Source organism: Verruconis gallopava (assembly GCF_000836295.1).
Source record: "Verruconis gallopava strain CBS 43764 unplaced genomic scaffold supercont1.16, whole genome shotgun sequence".
Taxonomy (NCBI): Eukaryota; Fungi; Ascomycota; class Dothideomycetes; order Venturiales; family Sympoventuriaceae; genus Verruconis; species Verruconis gallopava.
In genome coordinates this window covers 358,923-379,916 of record NW_015622152.1, presented here as the reverse complement: position 1 = coordinate 379,916, position 20,994 = coordinate 358,923, and the positions used below count along the sequence as shown (strand labels likewise).

Sequence of the window (20,994 nt, the reverse complement as noted above, 5' to 3'; positions counted from 1 at the left end):
GAATGCCATTGGCAGCACGGCACAGAGGCCACGGGGCCGGTGGCAATGATGAGCGAAGCTCATGCGAACCGGGGGCTCGTCATCGTGGTCTGATTCTTTTCCTGAACGCGCCAACTCGGCTCCTGTGCGACTTAGTTGCAGCTTACCGCACCGCAGCTCGATCCGCTTTCGACGGCCTTTTTTGCATCCCGCATGCAACGACAGACGCAAATCGTGATTGAGCCAAGGAACGGCATCTGAGTCGTGACTCCGACCCGGCCCGCCAGAATCTCTCACGATGGCGCTTTTCTTTCCCGTTCCCTCTAGCTCCAGCGGAGATCTGACTCTCACTCTCACTCTCACTCTCTCTATTTCTCTCCATTCCATTCTTCTTCAGGGACAAGGCGCAGTAGACCGCGGCCGTAGTGCCATCCAGCCTGGAACAAAAGTTGCGACACATCGTGCAGAAAACCCCATGCTTGTTGACGGTTCTGCCTCGTGGACGTAGATCGAGCCAGGACATGCGGGCATCGCTTGCAACTAGCATGTCCTCTTGCATCGCGGAATCTGGCTTGAGAGACTGCCTTTTCTGCGGTGCAACGCGCCATCATTGTCTGTTCCTACTCGCCTGCCAAATTGAACTTGGTCTGCCTCCAAATCAAACTCTCCCGCGTGCCAAAATCTTTCCTCTGCTAGGCGTGGCCGTTTGCAGTAGTCGACGCACGGCTTTTGCCTTTAAAAAATCCCTCTGGTCCCGACGGCTCTGCAGCTTGTGGCTCCGATCACCCACTAGCAGCAGATATACTTTTTGTTCCGTTGAGCTAGTTCGAAGCTGCGCGTCACCACTACTAGCCAATAGTGCGACTCGATCGGGTTGCCAAATGATCAGACTCCCACGGCCTTACTCGCCTTAGGGACTGACCTATAACATCTATTAAATGGCCGTTTGGGCAGCAGCGAAAGTGCTAAACACCATGGACTGCATGTCGCCTCGCCCTTTGTCTATCTGACTACGATTTGGCCTAGCGGAAGCCCCACCATCAGAAGCGTGTGCGCTATTTCTTCGCTATGACCGCTCGTCTTCTCATCAATCAGAGCAGTGGCACGGTCACCACGATGGAATTTAGTAGGCCCTTGGTGCCTCAACACTGATTGTCGTGCCGAAATGACAAGGAGTTTGTATTTATGCGAGCTGTGCGTGCACAAGACGGGTCCCCCTTGCCATGAATAGAATGAGCTGTTCAGCATGAAGGGCATGCAACTCACGGCTAGGATGAATGCTTCTTAATGTGTTTGCTCACGCTCAACCAAATTGGCTCGAGACATCGATTGCAATTCATACAAGGGTGCACAACAATAACTAGTCCAGCTCGTATTGCGCTTCTATGCCCCCATATACTCATTCGTGCTCGTGCCCCAAATTGCTTCCGTGAGCAAGGGAGAATGACAGACACAAAGAGAGAGACTGTGAGAGACAGAAACGCTGCATTGCACTAGAACCAGCCACTCAAAAGCAGCTGACGCGTTATGTTAGCGAATCGCTTGCAGCTGTCAAAAACATAGAGGAAACGCTAAAAGCCTCGTGGTGCCCCTGTAGAGTGTCGATCGGCAGCCTCCGTCTCGCCTAATGCCAGACAAACAAACCAATCGCTCAACTCTGAGCGACGCCTTGGTAACGACGACCAGCTGAGGATCCTTTCGCGTGTCGTTTGGGTCGGTTCTCATAGCAAGAAATATAAGCAAAAAGGCTCTTCGTTCAAGTCCAAGTGTGTTGTTCCTCTCTTCGACCTTCAGCAAAGTGGCAAGAGTTCCTGATATAAGTTAGCTGTTGAGCTGTTCGTAGCACCTCTGCCAGTGAGCCTATCACGTTCCAGAACACAAACGTGCCGAACGCAAGCGTTCCAACATCAGGCCATCCCTCTCGTCCACCATCCCCGATTCTCGCCCTCAGCCCTTCAGCATTGGTCAATCCTATCTTCGACAGCCGCGGATCTGCCTCTTGCAGCAAAAAAAAAGGGCCCTGTCACAACTCTGGTGACTGCGACCGCCCGCCCCTCTGATGCAGGTCCGATCCTTGCGCCCTCTCCTCAGCTCGCCGTGTCGGATGATCAGGTGTGTCGGCACGGATACGATCCGCATGCTAGATTCTTTCCAGAGGTAAGGCATCTGTTGAACCTGCATTATCTAGATCAAGCTGTGGCAGCGCGATCGAGTTCGCGCTGCTCCACGGAGCCGTGCTTTGCCGTCCCTCTTGTGCTACGCCCTGGGACTGTCTCCGCTATGAAGCCGGCGACTGCCGTGACAAGACAACAGGCGGACTCTTTCAGCCTTAAGCCTATGGCTGTAAGCGTGATGGAACCCAGAAGGCCCGGGTGGGGTGGCGATCCTTCCATGCGACCGTGCTGACAAAATTTGCCTTCACAGGTCGACCCGTACAGTGTTGTTGATGACCTTACCTCGAACGGCTCGAGCCAACGAGAGAGTCTGAGTCCGTCCGCGGGCGACGTGCGCGTGGTTCAAGAGGTTGGTATGGACGGGACGGAGCATCCATTTTTAGACGGGCGGGACTGGCCGGCAACATCCTCTCACAGCATACATTTCGACAAGACATTGTCTGCGCAAAGCGTACAGAATGGCATGGACGCCGATTATGGCTGGGACTCTTTTCTGCAGTGGACGCCAGGACATGGTCAGCCTTCGGGCGAACTCGCTACAACAAGCAACGCACCGTCGCTTTATGATCGGACAGTGGGATCGATAGACGAACAGCCTACCCACAAGTTAGGCGCCGTTGGAGCCGCAATGTCAACGCCTGGCTCCTCGAATACACCCCTTGCGTTCGGGCAGGCCATGAGCGTCGCTCCTGGATTTGACTTCACAAGTCCTCCATCGATGATTTCCCCCCTAGACAAACAGAACTTCACTTTCAATGGGCACAACACCGCTTCGTCTCAATCGCTCAACGATCCCAGCAGACCTTTAGTCACCTCCGCTTTCTCGCACGGTGGACAAGTCGCAACCACAATGCCTATGCATGCCCCGCCGTCGAATGGGAGCTTGCAGCAAAGTCCCAGCTCGAACAACGCAAGGGCAGGCTCGTCCGACTCTCCGCCGTCTTCGTCAGAGCCTGACCATAGAACGCGAAACATGAAGAAGCGCAAACCCGATGATGACGACGAACCGAGCGGCGAGAAGGGCGGGCCGCCGAAGAAGACTGCGCATAACATGATTGAGAAGCGCTACCGCACGAACCTGAATGACAAAATTGCCGCTCTTCGCGACAGCGTGCCTAGTCTACGAGTCATGTCCCGAGCAAACGCTGCCGACGATGACGAGGAAGAGGTTGATCTTGAAGGCCTGGCTCCTGCGCACAAGCTGAACAAGGCTACGGTCCTTTCCAAAGCTACGGAGTACATCCGACATCTTGAGAAGCGGAACAAGAAGCTGCAAGACGAGCTTTCGGCGCTCAAGAAGCAGCTGGAATCGTATGAAAAGATGTCCATGACCTCGTTTGCCTACTCCGGGAACGTGGCGACGCCAGAAGGCGCATCCTATGAGCAAAATCCATTCGAACAAGTCTCATCCCGAGTTAGTGGGCCAAACCCGGTGCGAGGGATGATCCCAATACCTCAAGAGCTTCGGCAAATGCGGGAATCGACCGTACATGGGCAGCCGTATGTGACGTCCTCAGCGTCTTATCCGGTCTTCTCGTCAGCAGGACAACAGCAACAAGCTCCGGGCCGTCCCGTTGTCAATGGACGCGGCTCAAACTTCGTGAATAAGATGATGGTCGGGTCCCTGGCTGGTCTAATGCTGTTTGAGGGCTTTGTGGAGCGCGAGAAATCCGGCGAAGAGCCAGAGGGTCGTGGACTCTTTGCCCTTCCAGTGTCTCTGCTGTCAAGCATTGGTAGTCATGTTTGGCCACAGGCATTTCCATTGGGCGCGTCAGCGTCTGACGCAATAGCACTCCTCAAGGCCTGCCTCATCTTCGGTGCTGTCGTATACGTGCTTCTACCTCTGCTCGCTTTCGAAACGCGGCCCAAGAAAAAACCAGAAGCTGTGTCTTTGAACCAGGTGCCTGCGATCGCGTCGCCTATCGACGTCCGGCGGAAGGCATGGTTGACGGCTATTCAGACAGTGTGGGTGCCTCAGCATCAGTTCGTGCTGGAAGCTGCAGCTCTGCTTCTGAAAACGCTCAAGTTGAGCACACGAAAGCTTATCGGTTGGCAAGGCTATGCCTTGATCTGGAACGTCACAAAGGAGCAAGAGGCCGCCAGAGTCAAGGCATGGGACATTGCGCTTGACGCGCAACTTACTGGAGGCGACGCTGAGATCAGCATGAGCCGTTTGGTCCTGACCTTGCTCGCGTCGGGCACGTTACCCGACACCCCGGCTCGCCTCATGCTCAAGGCTCTACACATCCGTGTCCTGCTCTGGGAAGTTGCAAAGGCAGGCTACGGAACCTGGTTCATGTTCGATGAGCTGAGCCTAAAACTGGCAAGGAGATACTGGAATCAGGCGCGGCTTGAGAACAAGATGATCAAGAACAACATGAAACAACGGCAGGAGGACGACCAAAACGACCGACAGGAGCTGCCGGCGCACCTGGAAGCATTGCTCAGTCTAGAATGTGACACTGTTCTTGTCAAGCCGGTCGTTCAAAGAGCTTACAATCTGGCGTGGAACCGTCCAAGCTCCGAGAACACACAGTCAGACGTGAGCACAGACAGCGTGGTCAATGACTTTGCTATCTCATCTCCCCTCGATGCACTAGCCGCGTGGTTTTCCAGCTTGCTCACCAACTTCGCGCTCGAGCAGTCACTGCTCAAACAGACCAGGTCTGTTTTGGAATCTGTGGACGCAGCCACTGCGATCGCGCCGCCTATGTCGGCTGTTCATGTGCGTGCTCTCGCAGCGAAGGCTGTTCTGGCCAAGAAGGATCGCCTCCATCTAGTCGATGCCGCATACAAGGCTCTGCCCAAGCCAGCTTCAGTAGCTACCTTATCCGACTCGAAGAGTTCCCTCAACTCACAACCACCACTCCTGATCGTTCCAAACACACCAGCTTCATCAGATGTGCCAGAAGCACTGGGATTGGCCAAGTGTCTCGGCCTAGTCGAGGCCAAGGTTGGAGATAGCAAGGAAATTGCTGGCCTCTCCGACAGGGCAGTTTCGGCTTTGCTGATGTATCGACCTACGGAGACGAGTTTTTCGATCTTGTCATTCGCTGCAGCGTATCAAGTGCTAGACCACTTCTCTGCTGACCCAGAGCTCAGGCTGAAGACCAGGCCTGCCCTTGAACGAATGGCCAATGCCATGCGCGTTTGGATCGGCAAGGAATCTGGCAAACCTGCCGTCGCCGCACTCAGCCTTAAAACACGGACGATTGTTGTAGATCGATGCATTCAAGCGTCAAAGATGTTGTCAGGTGTTTGCACAAATGACGACAATAGCGAAGAAGAAAGCGATGCAGGCTACGGCAGTCTGGAGGAAGGGAAAGAAAAGAGCTAATTTTCTCCATTTTAGGAGAACGTCTTTTTTCCCGGGCAGCCTTCGTAGGGGATATTTTCTCAAAAAAGTTTTCAGACACATTTTTATTAGATATGGTTACGAACTTGTGAACCACTGGTACCAACATACTGACGTTGTTTTTTCGTACCAGCAATGGACATTCTGTAATGAGATACCAAGCCGGATTGGTGGCGGCCATGTATATATCGGTTTATGATATGATCGGAAAGTAGTACGAATACACTCTCCACCTCCATTGAACAGCGCCAACTGCTTCCTCGGCTTGTACCAAACGCTTTCCAGCGGTGTCCAACATTTTTCAATCTCACGGTCCTCGATGACGTTCAGGTCCTTTATCTGGTGAGTTTGTATGGTGTCCGCATCAGACCTGTTCGTGTTGCTGGGACTTGTGGAATGTCGCCTCCTGGCTGAGATCGACCGCCGCCACAGCTGCGGCGTTCAGACTCCGATCTCGATTGCTTTCCTGGTGTAGAAGAACGACGAGCGGTTTCGCTCGTGGCAACTGCTCTACGGGTCCTTTTCCGTCGCCTTTGCACGCGTTACGATCGCAACGTCGGCCGCAAGAAGCTTTACGACTGCCTGGTTTCCCACGTTTAGAAAGGAAGCGAGCACGTGCGTCCCAGTTCGCGGGCTCGCTCTTTTATTTTTATTGCTTTTTTTCCCCTGCTCTCTCTCTCTCTCTCTCTATTCTCGAACAAACTGCCTTCACGACGCGGAGCTGTCTGTGGCTGCCGTTCACGTCACAGACGCCGCGTGCCGCCTGTGAATCTTTGAGGCACTCGTCAAGGCAACGAGCGGGGGGGGGGGAGGGGAAATCGAGGGCGTCCTGACGCCGTGTGTTTCGACCGTAGAAGCCCGAACGAGAAACGGTAGCATAAAGCTTTGTGGCTTCGTTAGTCGGAGACAGGAAGGACTTTTTTTAAGGATGCGTGTCTCCATGAAGCAAAACTATCCGATTACGCCGTCGAAGAAGGCTGTTTGCAAAGAGAGAGAGAGAGAGAGAGAGAGAGAGAGGGAGGGAGGGATACCTTAAGCTTGAAACGCGAGTGACTGCTGATGAGGGGAATATATACACGCAGGTGGTGAGATCGTGGTGTCACGGGAGATAACTCGAGATCGGTCCGCATGTCGAAACTTTAAAGAAGGAGCAGGGCAAACATATACAACGCATTCTCGAAACCCGAGACAGAACAGCCTTGGAACATGGAAACGATCGATCGTATCTTGCACGACATTATATGTTCAAATACTTGAGAAAGTTGACGTATATCTTGCATTAGTATTGAGATACTCTAGGTCACAGATGTTGAGTTTCACCTCAGCAATCAATCATCCACACCGGCTGAATTACTCACTTTCTGCACAGCCAGAGTTCCACCAAATCGTTGAAGTATCTTCGTCACTCGCGGTTTCCAAACATGTACTCGGTTGCCGCAAAATACCATTTGTAGCAGTCCTTCGAGAGCTGATTCTGCACAGTGGACTTCGTATGAGCACCCAATAGTAGTCGTCTCCATCGTATGACGTACAAAGGTAGACCATGGCAGGCTTTCGGCCCCGTTCTCTACCCAGCTGATGTGACCAAGGTCGTCCGGGTCTTGGAACACCTCAAAATAGAGCAGTTCTTTTTCTTTGGATTTGGCGTCGAACGCTGGCTGAAAGACTTCAAAGAAAGCGTTGACATTGGACGCATCGATCTAGATCTCGACTTGCAAAGAAAATTGGCTTCGCCTCATGGAGGCTGCGGAAGGGATCCAAGGCGCGTTTGTATCAGTCATGACACAGCAATGAGGCCTCGCTTTCTGCTTTCTCTGCTGTGGAACGCACTGTCTGCCATGTACTTTGACTAGAAAGAATTGGGCGTGCCCTCTTTTTAGGTTGCACCAATGTGCATCAAACTCTTCGTGAAAGAGAGCAATAAATCAGTAGTGCTTTTGTTAGCTCTTTAGATAAATAACCCTTGTTGCTTGGATCGGTTCGATCCTACCCCTGGTAGAACAAATTATATAGGATGATCCGTGGCGGTCTTTACTTTTGGGGCCATTTCGAAGATGTTGAGTTTTCACCCTAGGTAAGATGAAATGGACGACTAGTTCGGTCCGCGCTTCTCAAGGATTTGTTACCAGTTATCGAAATTACCAAATCCTTTCGTCTTCGACTTCTTCTTTGACGGCATCATGTCCTCGTATGTGTCTTCTGTTGTTTTGGCTGCCTGAATTTGCGAGTTCTGCATTAATGCCGCTTGGAGATATTTGCCAACACTGTCTGCACCTCCCTTCTCGAGCTTGCCATCCTCTCGAAGTCGCTTGCCCGTCCACGTCATTCGGTCATCGTCCGTTCCTCCAGCCCTTTTGATCTCCTCCTCCATCTTCTCCTTCTCCTCCTTTTCTAGTCGTTCTTTTGTGAATTCTTCAAACGGATCGACGAACACCACCACGTCCTTTAGCTGAATGTCCTCCTTCGGGCGATCTTTCGCATCGACTTCCACAGCTTCCAACTTCGCCAGAACATCCATCCCGCCAACTACCTGCCCAAAGACTGTGTGTTTCAGGTCAAGATGCTTGGCGGGCCTGTACGTGATGAAAAACTGACTGGAATTTGTGTTCTTGCCTTTATTCGCCATGCTGATCACACCCCTCTTGTCATGCCTTCTCGGTCCCTCTAGCTCATCTTCAAAATTCTTGCCCCAAATACTCTGCCCGCCTTTACCGCTACCAGTTGGGTCACCGCCTTGGATCATGAAGTTCTTGATGTTGCGATGAAACACTAAGTTACGGTAGTAACCTTTCTTGGCAAGCGATATGAAGTTCCAAACAGCTTTTGGAGCAAACTCGGGATACAGCTCTATGTTGAGATCCCCATGGTTTGTTGAAATACGCGCGTACCCAATGTGTTTCACTCTGCGAGGTTTGAGCATGTATTCCTCATCAGTGAGTAGGGCGCGTTCACCCGATGTTTCGGGCGTGAGACCCGTAGATGTGAAAGACGCCGCCGTACGCCCGCTTGTGTATTGCGCTGCGTTATATGGCACTGCTTTCTTCTGCCGCTGAGCTCCAGTCGCAGAAGAGCTGTCAGCCTTCCGTCCCTCACGGGCTTTTTCATTCGCTGATGCCTTTGATTCTGCGACCTTTTCGCGCTCTAGACGTGCACGCGCAACGGCTTCCTTTGCCTTGATGATCTTAGCAGCGTTGCCTAGAGTGTTGGAATTGATATTCGCGGCTGGATCTGCGCGTTCTGCCTCTTGTTCTGGAGTCAGAGTGCTGACCCCATCTTTAAGGTATTTGAATGAACTCAAATCTCGTGACTCAATATTCTGCGGGTCCTGTATTGTGATGATGTCCGCTCTCGTGAAGTCTTCGTCCGTGACGAGATCCTTCCAATTTTTGGCCTTAATGTTGAGCCGTTCCACCGTATCCCACGAAAAGACGTTGCCCGTATTTTTTAGCGCAACAATATGGGTATTGTCTGTGAAGACTTTATACGTAACAGGATCGACATACTCGTCGTCGTCGTTCTTCGTGAAGTTCAGTTTGATCAGATCAGCGCTCCGCATCGGTTCTCCATTAATGGGATTTGTGCCATGCTTCTTTAACCAGGGTACAATATGTGTGAGATCGAAAATCGTGCCTTTCGTAGTGCACACCGGGTGCTTGAATGGCTGTAGCGACAGCGCGCAGTAGTTGTATGGAAGTCGCTTGAAGGATGCTCCATCCACCTTCTGCTTGCCCACGCCTGCGCCAGCACTGGCGCTGTAGGCATCTTCGGACGCCCATTCAGAATGGGTAATGTATAATTTGTCCGTTCCTTTACCCATGTCTTCACTCCAAATGAGAGAAGTCTGAAGCGAGGCAAATCCAAGGACGAGAGAAATGCATCAGTCGCCTTACCAAGAGATAAGATCGTTAGCGTTGATCTAATCAGCAGATCCCTGGCTACGACGAAGTTGGTGAATGTGGCCTCATTACACATGCGACAACTCGAAACTCTCATGTACAATGCCACAAAAAACTTTTTTTGCTTATACCGCGCTGTAATCCATCCTTTCTACCGTTTTTGCTCTGCGATCTGATAGGTTGGGTCGTAGCGTTTGCGGGCTTCTATAATGGACGGTTCGTATGCACTACCGAACGGGGGATACACCCAGCAGATGAATACAAATGGATGGGCAAATCACAACCTCGACGAGGACAACTTTGCAGAGCCTAAAGGTGTATCAATGCGATCTTTTGATGCTTTTCGTACGTAACTTATAGGCATATACTCCATATCTAGAAGTCTAACATGGCTCACAGCAAAGGTTAAGCCAAGTTTTACCGTCAAAGGTTCACATACAGGTTCTGCGTGGACTCTGCTCTTGATAGTTGCCACAATATCCCTTCTTATAAGTGAAACAAGACGATATTTTGCAGGCAATGTAACCCATTCTTTTACAGTGGAAAAAGGCATCTCTCACCAACTACAAATCAATCTAGATATGATCGTGGCTATGCGTTGCCCTGATATCCACGTCAACATACAGGATGCGGCTGGAGATCGCATTCTGGCAGCAGATATGCTTCAACTGGATCCGACAACGTGGCGCCAGTGGGATAAGATCGCAGGGGATCGCCTGAAGAATACAATTGATGATGATGCGTATGGTGCTGGAGCAGACGAAGATGTGCATGATTACCTCGGGGCTGCAAATAGCAGGAAGAAGTTCAAGAAGACGCCGAAGGTGATAGGGACGGACAACGCGTGTAGAATTTATGGATCAATTGAGGGCAACAAAGTGCAGGGTGACTTCCACATCACGGCACGAGGACATGGATACATGGAGTTCGGCATGCACCTGTCTCATGATCGTTCGTAATATCCAGAACTACCTTGCTTCCCCTTATGGAACCACTAACATGGATGCGCAGAATTCAACTTCTCTCACATCATAAACCACCTATCTTTTGGTCCTCACTACCCCCTCCTTACCAATCCGCTTTCAAAAACCCGGACCACCACAGACAAGAATTTTTACAAGTTCCAATACTACACTTCTATTGTACCCACTATATATACCACCAATCCTTCGACATTGACGCTCTCTCCTCCGGAACATATCGTTGACCCGTCATCGAACTCCTACACACCGGCAACCAGTATGTGGAACCGCGACACCATTTGGACGAATCAATATGCTGTCACGGAACAATCACACGCTGTAAACGAAATGAATGTTCCAGGCGTGTTTTTCAAGTACGACATTGAGCCGATCCTGTTGCTTGTGAGTGAGGAAAGGGGAAGCTTTATGTCATTTCTAGCTAGGTTGGTAAACGTGGTCAGCGGCGTGCTTGTGGCTGGCAGCTGGTGCTTTACATTCAGCGATTGGGCGGTCGAAACGTGGCTCGTAAAGAAAGGTAGAGAGCGACTAGGATTTTTGGGGCACGGCCGAGGAGGGGAGAAGTTTGTATGACATTATGCGCTGGTTGTAACTTAGCATTGGGCAGGAGTTTTGCAATCGATGATTTGATTTAGTATATAGGCCAACATTGCACGAATATTCATATCTCCCATGTTGTTCTCTGTTGCTGGAACTCCACAGTTCGACAGTCTTCTTTGCAACCAGATCATCTTCACACCGTATAAAATGCTTTCGCATCTTCGCTCTTCTTACCCTTGACATTCTAGCGTGCTTTTCAAGTTTGGAAGAAAGACAAGTCAAGATCAGTCATGGAAATATTTCAGATGCTGAAAGTCGAGCCTCTTAGTGCTTCACCCTAAGCTCATTGTCAGTTGTCGCTCATATAAGTTGTGAAATATAATGAGCTAGGAGTTGACTCCCCCACCAGGGATGCGATACCAAAGTGCGTGTCAATGAATGACGTTGTTATGTCCTCCATAATGAGAGAATTCTGCCTAATTTACATTAAAGTAGCAGTAATTTTGATATCGACCACGATTCCTGCTGGGCAATGCCTGCCAGCGTAGTGATCTGAGTAGACCCTGGACCTCGGCATAACTTGCAGTCCCATTTCTTCCGATCAGTTCGAGCTTAGAATCATTCCAACACATGCATTACACAATGAGCAAGCTAAGAATACTTTGTCTGCATGGTTTCACATCAAATGGAGCTGTGCACGCTCAGCAACTACGGCGAATTACGTCACAGTTGCCAGAGTATGACTTTTTGTTCCCGGACGGGCCGCACCAGGTCGACATAAAGGAACAGATGGACATGTCGAACCCCGGAAACCAAGCATGGTCAAATCTTGTCTTGTCTTCAGGCCCCGCTGGCCACAGGGCATGGTGGTTCGCGCGTGACGGAGACTGGAAGTCGAAGACCACAGGAGGCTTTATCGGACTGGAAGAGTCACTCGAATATCTCGGAAGGTTTTTGCAGGAACACGGGCCTGTTCACGCAATCTGGGGATTCAGTCAAGGAGCGTGCTTCACCGGGATGCTGTGCTCTCTTCTCCAGCCCAAGCTTGCCAGTAACTTCCTGCGAAAGCACATACCGGCTCATGCGGCACCCCCGCCACAGGCTGGCGTTATATTTTCTGGGTTTAGGGCCAGATTTCCTCAGTACGACGGCCTCTATGAGTCAGTAATAGATATGCCGACGCTTCATGTCTTTGGCAAGCAGGACCCTTTGGTCCGTCGAGAACGAAGTGAGGCTTTGATGACGGTGTGCAAAGACCCCGAGTCTCTGATTCATCCCGGTGGCCACGATATTCCTAAGGCGGCTGAGGATGTGGCTAAGATTGTTCACTTCACGAGGAAACATGTCCAAGGCGACCCTTCGACAGCATTGCAGGCATCAATGTGATATTATAATGTGATGAGCCTTCTAGGCAAGATATGTCTACTTTTGGACTGCCAAATAACGTTGTGTACGGCTGGTTGAACAGGAAGTTGCCATGAACGCGAATTAAGATCGAGATGAGATTTGAGGGTAACGCTCAGAATTTGCGAGCATCTGATAGAGTGCTGGTGAGTGGACGAATTAAGGATTAGATTTGCACGATGTCGCCTGGCTGCTACTTTAAAGACGGATAAATGGTGGTGGCTTGGAGAAGCCGAATGTAAATCCGTTTAGAGTGTCTGTCATTGGTTGCACAAAGGGAAGTCCAGATGAGCACTTAGTTCAATAATGGCATGGTTAGAGAAACGAGTTGATTGCTCGTGAATAAAAGGTGGCAAGGACCAATCTATCATTCATCAGCATCCATCTTGACGAGCCATCGAAGGTGTGAGAATGAGCGCGACAATGCATCAACTCCTTCATGGAAACCAACAGCTCTACTGGAAATGCACTAGACTTTCTGATCCTGCGTTTCAAACCATTATTTCCGTATTAGAACCTCATTCATTTATTCATTAGACACCACTGTTATGCCGTCATCCTTTCCAGCATCAATGGCCACCCTCTGCACTAGTCTCACCCACCTTCTTCTCCTCCACTCGCCCAACTTGTGTCGTCCGTGTCCCTCCTCCCACGTCACAATCGCTTTCTTTTTCTCCTTTTCCTTGCCAATCTCCTTATTCTTCATTTTCTTACTCTTATGACTCTCCGCCAGACTGTCTAGATCGTCCTCATCGTCCTCAAACTCATACGCTAAATCACTGACCCACCTTTCCCCTTCAACTTCAACCTCGACACCTGTAATACACCGTTCCTCAACCCACTCTCTGCTCAACAAGTCGAGAGTCCATTTTTTGTCTGCGAATTTCCACCCTCGAGGTGGGACTACGTCCTCAAAAAACCGGGTACCTTTGGGTCTATCTCCCGCAATCATGGCTGGACTCATGGGATCATAAGGATGCGGTGTGAAGACCCATGGCTCCCACTCGGCTTCTCGGTCGTACGGATTTCTGTGTTGTAATTCAAATATCTCAACTTCGCGTTTCTCCGGCGCAGGATCGAGTATGATGTCTGCTTCGGCAAAAGCATGCAATTGGGACTGAACTTCGCTCTGTTGCTGGGCAATGGTTTCTGGGCTCGCCTTTTGCTCGAGCAGATCCTGAACAAAGGGATGATTGGAGCCAATAACCGCCCATCCGCCGAGTAAAAAGACGAAGCGCCAGGGAATCAGGTGCGCAGTCACAAAAAGGAGAAGAACAGCGAAGAACATGACGATGAAGAGGACGCTCGTATATGCTTCGTCAGAGAAATTGGTTGGCGGAAGGAGGCGCTTCAGAATCTCGTCATGCAGCCTGCTAAAATCTTCCATGCTATTTTGCAGGTCACGCATATTGCGGAAGAAGTCCTTGGAAAGATCGGGAGCGGGCTTGATACGCGTTGCTGGGGCAAGGGGCGGTCCGCCTAAAGGATATAACTCCGATGGAAGGGTTGATGGTGGTGGAGGGTGCCGCGCGAGGAAAGCTGGCACCATGATGAAGAAGAGACAAATGGCTAGGGGGACTACGACGAGAAGATACGGATCCAGGCACACAAATGAATAGACTGCCAGAAACGATAGCGTGTGGGAGGGCTTTCTCCACGACAAAACTCGAAACACGCGATTTTGGAAAACGAATACTGGGCCTATACGAGCGTTGAAGCGCCGAAAGTTGTAAGACATTGTTCCCACGCTGAAATTCGGTTTTTCGGCGTACGTTCGAGGACGCTTGGTATTAGACTTCTCCGTATCCACAGCGCCATCGGCTGGTATGACTTGCGACAACAGTCTGTCCGTCATAAGTTAGCAGAAAGTCGACGAAAATTCGCTCCTGTCCTGCAAAGTTCTGAAGAGGGCAGGTGAGGTGTATCTGCTGCATCTTGCGCTCATGAAGCACTTGAAGCATCCGCACAGCAGTTTGCTCTGATTCAATAGCGCAGAGGACAAAGCATGTTTCGCCAGCTTGCTCTCCAGATGTGTTCGTCTTATCTTCAAAGGAATTCATAACATACAAGTTCAACAATCGATCTTGCATGGACGAAGACGAGCGCTCTGTCTTCCTGTTGTCGATCTTATCGAGCACTTTGCTAGCCCCACGTGAAAGCATATCCTGGGATTTGGAGCGGATATGGGTACTCTTCCCGGGAGACGGCGTCCTGGCTGCCCCGTCGTGGCTCGTAACGCGAATAATGGGCATGCCATCATCTCGTTCTTCGCTTGTGGGCCGATTCTCGTCCATGATACGACAAAGGCCGACGTTGATGTGTGGTTGCTTTACCTCGCGCTATGACGAAAGCCTTCGTTCACGCAGACCGGACCAGAGGTAGCGCCGAACTGGATGTGCGAGACCTGTCAATAAGAGAGAGAACTGCAGGGTCGACGATGCCGAACACTTCATGGGGAGGACTGGCAAACAACAATAAGGAAGGAACACATTGCTCCTGTGACGCAGGCACGATCGTGGCGGAAGGCGAGAAATCAAAGAGAAAGAGCGAGCGAGCATGGTCATTTGGGGCTACTGCAGGGATGGCCCTCCTCCCTCCACAACCGAACCGCGCTAGGCCCCAACCGGCCATAAACACCTGAACCTCCATTCAAGCCACAAGCTTGAATCTAAAGAAGATCTCCCAGGGCTCCTCGAACCTGCTGAACCTCCTTTCTCGAATGTACCTTACACGTCCGCAAATACACCACCACACGCCATTCTCAACAGCTCCCAAACGGCATATCGAGCGCCTGCCTGGCCAGGTGTCAACGCGACCGAACAGCTGCTTCTCTCGGTACCTCCTGAGTCCCGATCGCCCAGATGGTTAGGATTGCAGGCTCATCGTAGCACAACCCACCGCACGCACGAGGCGTCAAATCTGAGGGAGGCGGGACAAGAAGGAGGACAGCCGACGTACATGCTGCTCTGTGTGTGCGAGGCATTCTTTTAGTCTGCTTTGAGCACCGTGTGAGCGTTGCGGAGCAAGTATTTTTGGTGTTCAGACCCGGGCACCCCAAACAGAAGCACTCTTCACCCTCTGCCTTGAGACATCTCATGTATGCGGCCACCACACCCCAATGATACACACGCAGCGAATGCCCACCATGGACACAACCACGATGGACTCTTCGACCTCGCAGCTAGGCTTCGCAACTGAAGAGTCTGCCGGGTCTGGAGGTATGTTATTTTGCATTGCTTCTGCCCTCATATTGTTGACATGCCACCCTCCCAATTTCCACCCAATACAAGCCCTACCCATGTATCCCAACAACACCACATCCATGAACACCTGTAGCGTACCGTAGCACTGTGCAACACGGTCACAAACATGCTGCATCCAGGGTAATTCTAACACGTGCAACAGCTGAAGGGCGTGCTCCCCGGAAGCGCCTCCAGCGCGCAGCCAACGCAGAAAACGATGACCCCTTACGCAAGTCAGGGATGTCTCTTCCCTTCCAACGGCCAAGAGATGCCATTGCTGCTGGCGGTCCTGCTGCTGCACAACAAAACGAGTCCGCTAAGATGAATATGCATGCGCGACGTCGCTCTACGTTACGAGAAAACAATAGACCGCTTCTGGGCCCACGACCATTGGAATCAAAGAGGTATGTTGAGCATAACTCGATTGGTGTCATCATTCTCAAAGCCCCTTCTTGCACGGCAGTGGCTCTTCCAAGAAATTCAAGGACTTTATGTGCTGATTTCGAGTTCACATCGTTTAGAGTGATCAGCGACCATGCACCTCCTGCGCGCCTTCCCACGTCACAATTGCCGACGTCCACAGGCGATCACTCGCTTAGTTCGGGCGTCAATACACGATACTCCTTCACAAAGCTTCGTGAGAGTAACCAGAGCAGAGAAAGCACCGGATCGCAAGATTTCCTGCCCTCCGTTAGCTTTGATGACTTTCACGCGAGCCTAGCATCAATCGATCCAGATCTGGTTCAATTTCCTGTACCCGGTGGTGACATCACGACCGCTGCGTCACGCCCGCGGCTGGACTCGCCTAGCAAATTGACTCTCCCGGATGGAAAGCCCAATCTTGGCCAATCGGTAATGGAGAGAGGTACAGGCCGAGGCAGCTCGACTAGTGGTGATGCCAGTAAGGTAGCACGAAGCTCGTCCCTCGCCCGTCGCTTTAGCAATGCACGCCGTAATCTAGACCAAAGCTCGTCGGCAGATACAGCTGCAATGCCTCCACCAGCAGCTCCTGCCGCCGGAGGTCGGAGTCGACGTCAGAGTTCCATCACCTCAAACCCAGGAGGTTCGGTTACGTCTGCTCCTACTACAACGGCTCGGCCGCCCCGCAAGTCGGTCGGACCTGGCTTGTTGTCACAGGGCCTGGAAGAGCGAAGGGCTGCTAGGGAAGCACAAGCGGGCGCTGGTTCCGTTTCTCGCACTTCATCGATGAACAAGGGAGTCAGGAGGGAGACTTTGGGACATCAGTCTGGATCCGGGCCTGATTTGGCACGACTCGCGCAACCTCGAAACCCTCGAACGAAATCTTTGCAGCCACCTCCACGTGGACAGTCGAGTAATCATTTATCTGCAACACCAGTCAGTGGTTCATCAGCTACACCAAATCCAGTCTCTCCGGCTCGCTCGACAACGCATCGTAGCCACACTCCATCATCCAGTACAAGCAAAAGACAGTCGATTCATGTCGGTGGGCTGGGCGCCAGGACGATAAGTCCGACAGATGCCCGTAGACTAAAGAGGCTATCAACAGCGGGCAAGTTACCCGTACCCCAAGCGCCACCAACACCGCAGCCGGATACTCTCCCAGGTCTGCACCTCAGCAATCATGTTCAGCTGGCAGGATTACGAAATAAGACTGCCACGCCCTCATCCGCACGAAATACGCCAGATCTTGTTAGTGGAAAGAAGGGTGGGTTCACAGGTCAAATACCCGTTCTCTCCTCGAGTTCGAGCTATAGCTCGCTACGCGCACCAAATGGTGGCGCCTCTTCAAGAAATAGTCAAATCATGCAAGGTTCGAGAATACCGACGCCGAAACCAAGGAATGTGCACAGCTCGGCCGGGTTTCAGGAAGAAGAGGAGGTGCCACCAGTACCCGCGATCCCAAAAGCGTTCGAATCGCCAAAGGACATACAAAATGGCGAGTCGTACTTTGGAGCACGGAAGTCACAGAAAGTTGAGGGCGATGAATTGAAGGGCAGTGTGTCGAAATTCTCGATAGATGCTGGGCGGGCTGGATCGAAAATAGGAGGCCGCCCGAGCATGGATGTATCGGAGCTAACAACCCTCGGCCAAGATCGTGGCGGAGTCTCTGTTAGTGCCGCGCGGCATAGAAGAGGCCTGACTGTGGGCAGCGGTGATCATGGTGAAAAAGCGCCACAGCCTAGTGCAGCGTTGAACAAGAAGAACCTGCAGCCACTGAGGCTGCCTCCGCTAAACCTCTTACCATTGAGTATGCCTACAGCGGCACGAATTGCCAATTTTCATGGAACAAATCTCGACACAGACGAGAGACAACATGCGACTCCACCTCCAAAGAGAAATTACACCAAAACTCCAAGTACACCAATGACCGCCTCTAAGGCGACATTCTTCACAAAGAACGGTCAGGAGTATGAGGATGATGCCTATGACTTGTTCAAGCGCAGTGCTAGTTCGATCCACTTGGTCGACCATTCAGCATCTCGATCACTCGGCCTTTCACCGACCACGCCGGTTGCCATTCCAAGTCCTTTTCCTCGAAATAATGCGCGCACGCCATTCGCATCTTCGTCACTGCCAAAGCCGGCAGGCGATTTTGGCCCCCTGGGCAACACGTCCGAGCAGGAGATGCATCCTCAGCAATTGGACAGCAACAAGCCAACTGATGCCAACACAGCGGTTGCAAGTCCTAAACCGCAGACACTGCTTATTAAGAAGGAGGCGCCATCGGCGAGAACATCAACTTCTGACGAACCAAGCACACCAGCCTCAACATCATCGAACTTGCGACGCAAGTTGAGCTTGAGCTGGAAGCGTAGCTCATCAAAAGCCTCACAGCGTGCGAAAGCTGAAAAGGCAGAAGCTGAAAAGGCGGAGAAAGAAGCAAAGGAGGAGGCCAAGAGAGCTTCTAAACAAAGTCAAAAGGACATGCCTCCTCCGAAGTTACCTGCTTCTTCGGGCTGGAATGGTAACTTTAGTCCCACAATTACAGAATCGTCGTCACGACCTTCTTTTGAACGTTTTGGCAGAAAGGCTAGCGGTAGTGCGTCGATCAAAGATGCCAGCTTGTCCGAGGCGTTCAGTAGTATTCCTGATCTCAAACCAACGCTCTCAAATGACCCGCCATCTACATACAATGAACAGCGACGCATGGCATCGAGATCGACATCATCGTCCGTACTTACGCCAATGCAGCGCATACTAGGTACTAAGAGCTCACTTGGAACGCTCAAGGCAAGACATCTAGATACGAACTTAGATAAAGACGACCTGGCTGCCGATAGAATTATGGAAAAAATGGGCTCGAAGCGTAAGGATTTCGAACAAGCGGCGCGAGAACTCGATGAGCTTCGAAGGAGGGCCGTACCACGAGAAAAGCTCACCGCGCAACAGGCTACTCAATGCTGGGATCTTAACATCTTTGAACGCGGCGAGATCATCGACTATAAAGAGGTGTACTTTTATGGAACGAAGAACGCGCGTAAACATGTGGGCGATCTCAACCACGCAACAAATAATTTCGGCTATGATGATGACCGGGGCGACTACAACATAGTGCTGGGTGATCATCTGGCATACCGATATGAGGTCGTGGATATGCTCGGCAAGGGAAGTTTTGGGCAAGTTGTGCGGTGCATTGATCACAAAACTGGCATGCTCGTTGCCATCAAGATAATCAGGAATAAGAAGCGATTTCACCAGCAAGCCTTGGTCGAGGTCAATATTTTGCAGAAATTACGCGAATGGGTAGGTTCAAGAGTATGAGACAGTGTCAACATAAGTGCTAAGAATAAATTCTAGGACCCCGACAACAAGCATAGCATGATCAATTTTACGCAGAGCTTCTACTTCCGAGGCCATCTGTGTATCTCGACAGAATTGCTTGGCATGAATTTGTACGAGTTTATCAAGGCGTACGAATTCAAGGGTTTCCCACTTCCCCTTATTCGTCGCTTTACAAAACAGATGCTGAGCTCTCTCTGTTTGCTCAAATCAAAACGCGTCATTCACTGTGATTTAAAACCGGAAAACATCCTTCTGGCGCACCCGATGCACTCTGAGATCAAGGTGATTGATTTTGGCTCTTCATGCTTTGAGCATGAGAAAGTATACACATATATCCAATCGCGATTCTATCGATCGCCTGAGGTTATTCTGGGAATGAGCTACGGAATTCCAATCGACATGTGGTCTCTAGGGTGCATACTTGCTGAGCTTCTAACTGGATATCCGATATTTCCTGGCGAGAACGAGCAAGAGCAATTGGCTTGTATCATGGAGATATTTGGTCCTCCCGAGAAACACCTGATAGAGAAGAGCTCGAGAAAGAAGCTGTTCTTTGATTCCATGGGAAAACCGCGCGTTACCGTTAGCTCAAAAGGACGGCGGAGGAGACCGAGTTCAAAGACGCTTCAACAAGTGTTAAAGTGCGACGACGAGGCCTTTTTGGACTTCATTCAACGATGTCTGCGTTGGGATCCGGACAGGAGGCTGAAGCCAGACGAAGCTATGCAGCACGAGTTCATTACAGGCGTCAAACGCACAGCTCCAGCACGAACGAGAGTTGCTCAAGGCACTGGACCGACGGCAACCAGTAGTCCAGTGAAACGGTTCAATACCGTCCATCAGACGCCTCGTAGCAAGGCGCAACAAGAGGGCGGCGGTGCACGCCCTCTTCCTGAACCTCCCGCGACAAGCTACAGGAACGGCGCTGGCGTTCCGGCGCCTTCCACGTCGCCCGTGAAGGGTGGGACAGGACGCAGACATTCCACATTTACCGCAGGGCAGAGCACAACGGGAGCGAAGGGCAGTGTAGAGAAGAGAACGGTGACAGGAACCACAGGGCTTGGGCCAAGTGCAAGTGGATTGCCCAGGGTGGCTCAAGGAGGCATCAGTCAAGGCAGAAGCGTGAGCGGCAAGCCGGATCTGGCGAGTGCGGCTGCAGCCGCTAGTCTAGGACGAAGTCAGCAGTCGAGACTCTGACAGATCCAAGCTAGGATGGCACGACACATGACTCCTGGCGGGTACACGAGTCACCAACATAACATGAAGGAACGACGCAGTACAGAAAACGTATATCTTATGTTTATATTCTAATCATGTTCCCCATCATTACCCGAGACGTCTGTTTTGTAGAAAGTAGGTAGCCAGAAGAAGTCGGGGACGATCAAGGGCTTGCATTTGTATGTACTTAATGCATTGGGTCTGGTGCTGTATCTTCGATTCTTCCGGACGGGGAGGACTCACGACATCAAGAGGCCAGAGAAAACAAGAGGAGTCCTTTTTATTTTTGACGTAAATAGACAATGGTAGCTTCTGTTGCCCCGCGGCTTTGCCACAGCACGCGACACGTCCGAATGTTGGCGCGCTTGCTCTGCCATCAGAACGAAAAGCGTCGACGTCCAGGCAACGAGGAGACGTAGGTAGACCTGCAGCGCGTACCGG

General features: G+C 51.3%; 7 protein-coding genes across 8 annotated transcripts; 5 read left to right on the top strand and 2 right to left on the bottom strand.

The window, feature by feature from the left end:
* The first annotated feature begins 153 nt into the window (after positions 1–153).
* PV09_05320 (uncharacterized protein) lies at positions 154–1,331 on the top strand. The gene has a single exon (XM_016358811.1). It carries the CDS (start codon positions 501–503, stop codon positions 891–893), a length of 393 nt encoding a protein of 130 aa, XP_016213430.1. The 5' UTR covers positions 154–500; the 3' UTR covers positions 894–1,331.
* A 566-nt stretch (positions 1,332–1,897) lies between these two features.
* On the top strand, positions 1,898–5,746 carry PV09_05319. 2 transcript variants are annotated; one of them, XM_016358810.1, is made up of 2 exons: positions 1,898–2,136; positions 2,404–5,746. In XM_016358810.1, exon 2 carries the CDS (start codon positions 2,509–2,511, stop codon positions 5,488–5,490), a length of 2,982 nt encoding a protein of 993 aa, XP_016213429.1. In that variant the 5' UTR covers positions 1,898–2,136; positions 2,404–2,508; the 3' UTR covers positions 5,491–5,746. The 2 variants fall into 2 exon arrangements, with proteins under 2 accessions (XP_016213429.1, XP_016213428.1); XM_016358809.1 differs by having other exon boundaries at positions 1,898–2,322.
* A 1,018-nt stretch (positions 5,747–6,764) lies between these two features.
* On the bottom strand, positions 6,765–9,342 carry PV09_05318 (uncharacterized protein). Its single transcript, XM_016358808.1, has one exon. It carries the CDS (start codon positions 9,323–9,325, stop codon positions 7,631–7,633), a length of 1,695 nt encoding a protein of 564 aa, XP_016213427.1. The 5' UTR covers positions 9,326–9,342; the 3' UTR covers positions 6,765–7,630.
* A 145-nt stretch (positions 9,343–9,487) lies between these two features.
* PV09_05317 (uncharacterized protein) lies at positions 9,488–11,069 on the top strand. Its single transcript, XM_016358807.1, has 3 exons — positions 9,488–9,749; positions 9,804–10,355; positions 10,416–11,069. The coding sequence occupies exons 1-3, from the start codon at positions 9,614–9,616 to the stop codon at positions 10,955–10,957; spliced, it is 1,230 nt and encodes a 409-aa protein (XP_016213426.1). The 5' UTR covers positions 9,488–9,613; the 3' UTR covers positions 10,958–11,069.
* A 484-nt stretch (positions 11,070–11,553) lies between these two features.
* Positions 11,554–12,825, top strand: PV09_05316 (uncharacterized protein; the record flags this gene model as incomplete). Its single annotated transcript, XM_016358806.1, has 1 exon — positions 11,554–12,825. A coding segment is annotated over one exon (757 nt), but the record flags the coding sequence as incomplete, so codon positions are not given.
* On the bottom strand, positions 12,637–14,848 carry PV09_05315 (uncharacterized protein). Its single transcript, XM_016358805.1, has 2 exons — positions 14,396–14,848; positions 12,637–14,172 (listed from the first exon to the last, which is right to left on the bottom strand). The coding sequence occupies exons 1-2, from the start codon at positions 14,620–14,622 to the stop codon at positions 12,855–12,857; spliced, it is 1,545 nt and encodes a 514-aa protein (XP_016213424.1). The 5' UTR covers positions 14,623–14,848; the 3' UTR covers positions 12,637–12,854.
* Positions 14,849–15,016: 168 nt separating this feature from the next.
* PV09_05314 (uncharacterized protein) lies at positions 15,017–20,898 on the top strand. Its single transcript, XM_016358804.1, has 4 exons — positions 15,017–15,546; positions 15,734–15,974; positions 16,092–19,296; positions 19,351–20,898. The coding sequence occupies exons 1-4, from the start codon at positions 15,447–15,449 to the stop codon at positions 20,530–20,532; spliced, it is 4,728 nt and encodes a 1,575-aa protein (XP_016213423.1). The 5' UTR covers positions 15,017–15,446; the 3' UTR covers positions 20,533–20,898.
* The last annotated feature ends 96 nt before the right edge of the window (positions 20,899–20,994 follow it).

What these genes read in the sequence shown, in the direction of transcription:
- PV09_05320 (XM_016358811.1), top strand. Translation starts at nt 501, where the DNA reads ATGCGGGCATCGCTTGCAACTAGCATGTCCTCTTGCATCGCGGAATCT.
- PV09_05319 (XM_016358809.1), top strand. Translation starts at nt 2,260, where the DNA reads ATGAAGCCGGCGACTGCCGTGACAAGACAACAGGCGGACTCTTTCAGC. An exon ending in TCAGCCTTAAGCCTATGGCT is followed by an intron (nt 2,323 to 2,403) that starts GTAAGCGTGATG and finishes TTGCCTTCACAG; the next exon opens with GTCGACCCGTACAGTGTTGT.
- PV09_05318 (XM_016358808.1), bottom strand. Translation starts at nt 9,325, where the DNA reads ATGGGTAAAGGAACGGACAAATTATACATTACCCATTCTGAATGGGCG.
- PV09_05317 (XM_016358807.1), top strand. Translation starts at nt 9,614, where the DNA reads ATGGACGGTTCGTATGCACTACCGAACGGGGGATACACCCAGCAGATG. An exon ending in GCGATCTTTTGATGCTTTTC is followed by an intron (nt 9,750 to 9,803) that starts GTACGTAACTTA and finishes CATGGCTCACAG; the next exon opens with CAAAGGTTAAGCCAAGTTTT. An exon ending in CATGCACCTGTCTCATGATC is followed by an intron (nt 10,356 to 10,415) that starts GTTCGTAATATC and finishes ATGGATGCGCAG; the next exon opens with AATTCAACTTCTCTCACATC.
- PV09_05315 (XM_016358805.1), bottom strand. Translation starts at nt 14,622, where the DNA reads ATGGACGAGAATCGGCCCACAAGCGAAGAACGAGATGATGGCATGCCC. An exon ending in CAAGATCGATTGTTGAACTT is followed by an intron (nt 14,173 to 14,395) that starts GTATGTTATGAA and finishes TATGACGGACAG; the next exon opens with ACTGTTGTCGCAAGTCATAC.
- PV09_05314 (XM_016358804.1), top strand. Translation starts at nt 15,447, where the DNA reads ATGATACACACGCAGCGAATGCCCACCATGGACACAACCACGATGGAC. An exon ending in AGAGTCTGCCGGGTCTGGAG is followed by an intron (nt 15,547 to 15,733) that starts GTATGTTATTTT and finishes CACGTGCAACAG; the next exon opens with CTGAAGGGCGTGCTCCCCGG. An exon ending in CGACCATTGGAATCAAAGAG is followed by an intron (nt 15,975 to 16,091) that starts GTATGTTGAGCA and finishes CACATCGTTTAG; the next exon opens with AGTGATCAGCGACCATGCAC.